Source organism: Austrofundulus limnaeus, unplaced genomic scaffold (genome assembly GCF_001266775.1).
Source record: "Austrofundulus limnaeus strain Quisiro unplaced genomic scaffold, Austrofundulus_limnaeus-1.0 Scaffold49, whole genome shotgun sequence".
In the NCBI taxonomy this organism is placed as follows: Eukaryota; Metazoa; Chordata; class Actinopteri; order Cyprinodontiformes; family Rivulidae; genus Austrofundulus; species Austrofundulus limnaeus.
This window is the reverse complement of record NW_013952451.1, coordinates 348,350-355,677: the sequence shown is the minus strand read 5'-3', so window position 1 is coordinate 355,677 and position 7,328 is coordinate 348,350. Positions and strand designations below refer to the sequence as shown.

The following is a 7,328-nucleotide window of genomic DNA, read 5'->3' as shown; positions in this document are numbered from 1 at the left end:
TATTTGGGGTCACAAGTTTTTGCCATGGATATTTTGTGGGTCAGAAGATAAAAAGTTTGGGAACCACTGCTCTAGAGTACAGGGAACCTATCAGTGTGTGAAGAAAAAAAATACTTTTCTAAACCACTAAATTAATATGAAAGCAATTCTGTTAGCTTTAATTGGGACTAACATTCATAAAATTTTTATGCTGCAGTACAACAAATTTCAGCTCAGTTAGTCTTAAAATGGCTGAGTTATAACCATTTAATTTAAAAATGTTCAAATCCAGTGTAGTTTTCTTTATTTATATGTGCCCCCCCTAGAAGACACCTTGGCCACCCCTCGCAAAAAAGTCTAGCTCTGCCCCTGGTATATTGATGTGTTTTGAAGTCATTGTAAATGTCTCTTTGTTTGTATTTTCAGTCTAATCGGCAGCCGGTGAAACTCAACCTGCTCACCTGCCAGGTGAAGCCGAGTGCCGAGGACAGAAAGTGCTTTGATCTTATTTCTCGTAAGTTTACACAAACTGACCAGTTCAGTTACACACAGGTTAGTGTGATAGAGCACATGCACTGTTGATGACCGACTGTTTTGTCCTAAAGACCTGCTTGATTATTTTTAACCTGAGTGTTAAATTCTAAAATGCAAAATCCGGGATTTGCATGTTTAACACTCTCTGTTTCCCACAGATAACCGGACATATCACTTCCAAGCTGAAGACGAACAAGAGTTTGTTGCGTGAGTAGTTCAAAGGAAAAACGACGACAAAACACAATCTCATTCTGCTTTTTATCACCCACCACCATGATTTTTTTAAGGAAGCTCTAAGAAAGTAATCATTAGATCAAGATCTATAGTCAACACGATTCAAGATGGCTGCCACAGCTAATCCAGCTTAGCGAAGCCCAAAAATAGCTCCAACTCAGAGCTAAAATTTAGCTTGATAATAATTTTCTCCAACATATACTTTGTGCTCTTAACAGATGACATACAATCCCTGTTTAAACTTTACTGTGCAGGCAGAGAGAGGTATTCATTTCTTCAATAAATGCTAGTTTCTTAGAAACATTTTTACCATTTATAATAGTCAGATCGTTAGATCATCTGCTTTATTGTTTGTTTTTAAATTTATTTTAATGATGTCTTGGTTAGTGGCTGCTGTGAAGCTGAAGTGGCTGTTGAGATCATTCCACTGTGATGTCAACAAAAAGATGTGTGGTTTGGAGCGACTCAGGTTGCCTTAACCTTTCTTCTGTTGTTTCCCATGAGAACACAGTTTGTGCATGTTTACAGAAACACGGTGTGAAAACAGGAAACCCTGGATAATTTTATCAGTTTTTGCTTTTTTATTTAGACAATCGGCTTTTTTTTTCCCCCAAGTCATATTTATTTTGTGTAAAAAATAATAATGAAGTGGCATAAAGTTGTGTAGTTAAAGTCTTTACATATTTTATTACCTGACAAAACAGAAACCCTGAAAACACATCTCGATTAGTGACATTTTTGTTCTGAACTGTCGRCTTGTGATGGAAATTCTGTTCCTGTCATGAAGCGGCGGTGCTGCTTTAAACTGTGCTGTTTGTACGCCTCGTGTTGYCATACATAAAGTCGTCTGAGGTCCACATTTGTCTGCTGTTGGCTGTCATGTCATTTCAAATGTAGCTGCGGCAACATCTCAGGATTCCACAGAACTCCTTTTCAGAACAGGTATTGTGCTCCACATCAAAGGAAGCAAAGCGTTCCACATTTTAGGTAAACAAACAATCTGGCTGAGTGTCTATTCACCTTCTCATCAGTGGATTATAACTACACAGATGATAARAGAACAGCTCTCTGTGAGTTCACTCTGTGGCTGCTTTGTAGCTTTCCAGAGMAGGTTCGCTGACAGTGACAGATGAAGTCCTAGTGTTAGTCTAATGCAACACTTTGTGTGTCTGTCTATGCCTATCACCTCTTGTAGTGCGTAGGCCATCTATGAGTTTTTTCTGTTGCATCACTGTGTATGTGTGTGTGTGCACGTGTATATGRATATGTATACGAGGAGSTTGGTGCAGTGAGTAGTTCATGCTKACTGCTGGAGYCCACACTTCAAAGACAYCTATAGTGTTTCCTGCCTGTGTGATTGACCACAGTCCTACGTGGGTGTCGGTACGTCGGTATTTGGTGCATCAGTCAAACATATCTGAGAGGCACCAATAGACTGAAGATGTCYCTTCCAGGTTTTTATTAAGAGTTGAAACTTGGTGAATATGGAATACGGTTAAAAGTCAAATGAAGGCTAGTTTAGCAAATAACTGTATTTGATGGTATATGTTAAATTACAGTATGAATATCCATCAAATTTCTAAATATTGTTGTAAAATATTGTAAATTTAAATCAGTTTTAAAAAAAGCCCTATATGAATGCAAAATATGCAAAAAAAAAAAACATTTTCCACTTCATTTGACCTTTAAAATAATTTTACTCTTTTTCTGTTTTTTTCTTCATTTTTAGATAAGAGATAAGATAAGATAAACCTTTATTGTCATTGTACAAAGTACAATTAAATTACAGTTCAGAACACCCATTCACAAGAAAACAGAACAAACAAATGAGAACTTTATTTATCTACTGTAGTACATTTGTCACTTAATTTATTTTGGATGAAGTTATGAGTTTCACAATGTCCTTACAGATTCAAGGAACTATCATCCTGGCCTTTGTCTTTTTACGAAGTGTACATCATTTTTTACACAAATTATTTTTAATAAGTGTGATTTTAAAACTTGGTTTGATGCAGATTTGGTCCTGTCTTGCAGATGGATCTCGGTACTGACCAACAGCAAGGAGGAGGCCTTAAACATGGCGTTCCGTGGCGAGCCGAGCAGCGGAGGGGAGGACGGGTTAGAGGACTTGACTAAAGCCATCATAGAAGACGTGCTGCACATGCCGGGCAATGAAGTCTGCTGCGACTGCGGCGCTCCAGGTGTGTGCTGCTGCTGCTGCTGCTGTCTCTGGGGAGAACAGCCTCTTTCACCTTGGGTTTTTGTTGTTTGATTTTACTTGGGAAAAACAAACTTTTTTAAAGCCACAGTACAGTTTTGCTGTGTCACAGCTCTCTTGAACTCCCTGCTTAGTGTCTGCACAAGCTGCACTGCAAATCCCCCCGCAGCCTTCAAAAAAACCAGTGTGTGTGAGTGTGCGCGCGCAAAAGCTGTTAGCATTCAAGGCTCAACTCAGTCCTGCTCCTCCCCCTGTGTTCCGAAGCAGAGTCAGCACTCAGGAGGGCCATAGTCATTGACAGTTAACACACACGTACATGTACACAAATACACACTCTCACTACAAAAACCCACAGCWGCTGACCGACGGGAGGATTTTATTCWCTAAAGGGGGAGAAAATACATTTCTAGGCCTGAGAAACAACAACATTACGTCARGTTGTTACATAAGCCGCACACGCTCCGTCGATCCCCCTGCAGTCTGCAGGGAGGAGTGGTAGTTTGTCACTTCTGTGATCCCGTTGCTGCATCCCTCAATATTCAAGGTTGTATTTGAGAAAACGTATTCTTATATGAACGTTTTTTTTTAATTAATGTGTTTTTTTCCCCCTCAATCATTTCTAACTGAATGTTTTTCTGTTTGGTTCTACTGGGCTCCATGTTTCTTGTTCTGAACACGTAAAAACAGCATCACTTTCAAAGGTTACATCCTTGTTCTTGCTGGTCTGAGAAGAAAGAGGTCGTTGTCTCGTTTGATATTCACCGAAGAACTCCGTTTGTATGATTTGCAGCCGTAGGGGTCACGCCGCACTAATTCACTCGTCGTGTTCAACATGTTCTGTGTGACCCGTCACCACCTAGCATCTGGTCGTTTGTGTTTGAATTAGTGTTTTCCTGCTTTCGGTGTTTTACTTGTTTGTTTTTAGAATTTTTTCATTGTTTCCACCGACCTCTACCTGCTGCACCGCCAACGTCACAGACTTTAGACTTAAACCTGATAGATTTAAGAACAACAGAAACTGAGTTGAGGCATTCAATCACTTCATATAGACTTGTTTTTTTTATTAATATTTAATTAATGTTGTGCAGTAAAATACGTATTTCACCAGCTAAAAACTCTAAACTTAAATCCAGATGCTGCTGTAATTGTTTTATAGTAAATTAAAGTTCAGGCTGCTGAATGAATAACAAACTGGATGTTTTTTATTCTTTGCAGAGCCTAAGTGGTTGTCCACCAACRTGGGGATTCTCACCTGCATCGAATGCTCCGGCATCCATCGAGAAATGGGGGTCCACATTTCTCGCATCCAGTCCATGGAGCTTGACAAGTTAGGAACCTCAGAACTCTTGGTGAGTTTTAATAAACTGTCTGTCAGATAAATTAAAAAAAAACTGCCTCTCCAAGACACAATTTACTCTACAATATCTCCAATTTTTGTAAAGTATTTGCAGCTTTTAGAAAACAGTACGATACGATACAGCATTACAATACAGTATGTTGTCTTTTTGTCAAAAATCTTGGATTCCGCGTTGTCACAAGAACATATTTTGCAGACAAAAAACAAAAAAAATCTATAAATAAATACATTTTTAACACAATACAAACATAAAATGCCAGTAAAATACTTTGTACATTTACCAAAAGTGGTCATTTTTACAGATAATGAGCTAAAATTGGTTATGAGAGTAGCTGGTAGTCAACCAACACCCCAGTGTGCGTTCATTTAAGGATTGCTGTTTTTTTGTTTAAACATGTTCAGATTAAAAAGAAACACCCAGGGACGAATAATGATTCATGAGTGGAATGAAACAGAATTTAAAGCAAACCAGACAGAATTTATCAGAACCTCCGTGTTTCTTCTTGTCAATAATAATATCTAATACCTGTGTTTTTGTGTTTGTGTTTCTCCCCCAGCTGGCCAAGAATGTAGGGAACAGTAGTTTTAATGAAATCATGGAGGCGAACCTTCCCTCTCCTTCACCAAAGCCCACCCCCTCGAGTGATATGTAAGAACGCTGCGGCTTCACAGCAAACATCTGACCTCTCTGGAAACATGCTTTAAGAGAGTTTTTTTTTCTCCCACAGGACGGTGAGGAAAGAGTTCATCAACGCTAAGTACGTGGACCACAAGTATGCGAAGAAGACCTGCACGTCGGCCGCTGCTAAGATGATCGAGCTGTTCGAGGCGGTCCAGTCCCGGGACCTGCTGGCTCTCGTTCAGGTCTACGCTGAGGGGGTGGAGCTTATGGAGCCGCTCCCTGAGACTGGACCGGTGAGTGTAACCTCTCCTAAAGACTGAGCGCCGAGAAAAACTCTGCTTCAACTATTTGAAAAATCACAATAATTCTATTGATTTGTTTCATCAAAGCCCAACAATAACTAAGTAGCAGTGATAATAAAAATGTATTTAGCACAGAAATTAAGAAAATTTTTGTTTTTTTGATTATTATTTTGTTTTAACAATATTTCTTGGCAATAAATCTTGTAGCAGCACCTGATTGGCAGCACCTGGAGGCACCACATGATCCAAACAAGTGTCAATAACAACAAAATAAACTGTTTGACAGAGAAGATTTGGTAAATTTTCATGTGTGCAACCCACATACTCAGCTCTACAGCTCATCCCATAAAWGCATGTTCCTTACAAACGTGGCACCATTTAAAAGGGAAATTAACAGGCTTTTCAACGGTTTAAGATTTTTTACCAAAAAGCATTGTTACAACAAAGAAATAATCTGCCAAACACACATTTCTTTCTTTTTCATGTTTACAAGTTCATGTTTTTAGAATATTATGAAATGAATCTACTGCTGCAGCATCCATGCAGATAAAGGCTTTTCACTTCAACTTTTAAATAATTCAGGCATAAAATGGCTCCTAAACTTGAGATGAACCAACATTGTGTCGGCTCTCCATACTTTTTAACAAAAAATACAGAGATGAGACAATTAAGGTCAGTCTCCTMAGATGCAAAACAAAAGAGAAACGCAGTAGACCATTTCCTCCACTCGATTAAGAGTAATGCGTCTTGGCAGCCATGTTGATGATGTCTTCTTTTGCCATTCCAAATAAATTAACACTAATGGAGGATGTCCTCCTTCACACTCTCTCCTCTCAACGTGCAGCACCTGTGTCTCCTCTGGCAGCAACTTACGCCCATGTAAGACTTTAAATTTAACGGCGTAATTGGCACAGAATTGCCTTCTGAAAAGCTTCGCAAACACCAGCTAAATTTGAGCATTTCTTAGAGACAGATGCAAAAATCACCTTCAGGAAACTAATTTTGTGCCAAAACAGGCTTTTTAACAGGTGCATAAATCTTTTCTAACAAATGCTTAACCACAGATTTGTGAAAGCTCCTGTTAGATTATTTTATCGATTTTTTTTCATCTTTGTTTGAAATTTATTCTCATTGAAACAACACAAAATATAAAAAAGCAGGCGTAAGAGTCCCCCATGCATCATCCTGAGGCGCTTATATCGTGTAACCCTAACATTTTTGCCGATTCTTAATTCACTCAGATTATACCTGATCTGTGGCACCTCAGTTTTAWGTGCCTGCTTTCTATTTTGTGGCTCTCTGCATGTTTTTATCTTCGTTTCCTCTGCCTTTTTGGAGTGCAGCTCCAGGCTCAAACGAGAGCTAAATAACGAGCGGTGGATGTCTCTGTGAACAGCACACACGATCAGACTCCCTCTGATGCGAACAGGCCACGGTTTTTACGACGTGGATATCTGATTTTTTTTTTTAAACTCGGTGCACAGTGCTGCAGCAGAGTAAAAGGATAAGAGAGGATATTACGTGGTCATAGAGGGAGCTGCTGCTGTTGTCTGCACCATGAAGTCTGACTCACCAGTATCTGATCTGCTGCTGTCAGTGCCTCCGAACGGCTGCAGAGTGACATCCAAACCCTCCTCAATGCAAGGCACAGAAAGCATGACAAAACAGAATCCATACATTAACCTTTAACAGAAGTCAAATGTTTCAGCCTCTAATGCTTATTGTGCTTTAAATGAAAAACTACATAACATTTAGTTTTGTAACATTCAGTCACCCAAAAATGGCAGAAAAAAAACTGCGACAAGATTGCAGATTTTTTATTTTTAGGAGCCATTTTGTTTACTGCAGTTTGTTTAAATGCTGACACACACACACACACACACACACACACACACACACACACACTCCAGACGAAACCTGCACAGAAAACCCCAAACAACCCTTCAGCAGAGAGGACAGACACGGGGCACACATGCGCAGAAATATCTTAACCCTGAACAAATTCAGGACTCTTTAATGTCACACACACACACACACACACACACACACACACACACACACACACACACACACACACACACA

The 7,328-nt window shown here is 39.4% G+C and overlaps 1 protein-coding gene across 2 annotated transcripts in view; it reads left to right on the top strand.

Annotated features, from left to right (window-relative positions):
* Positions 1–5,237, top strand: part of LOC106517470 (arf-GAP with SH3 domain, ANK repeat and PH domain-containing protein 1) — a gene marked incomplete at its 3' end in the record, with an annotated part of 60,024 nt that extends 54,787 nt beyond the window's left edge. For both annotated transcript variants that reach the window (XM_014008325.1, XM_014008326.1), the window contains 6 exon segments: positions 406–493; positions 672–720; positions 2,782–2,948; positions 4,181–4,314; positions 4,880–4,971; positions 5,051–5,237. In XM_014008325.1, coding sequence (XP_013863779.1) covers positions 406–493; positions 672–720; positions 2,782–2,948; positions 4,181–4,314; positions 4,880–4,971; positions 5,051–5,237 — 717 coding nt within the window.
* Positions 5,238–7,328: the final 2,091 nt, after the last annotated feature.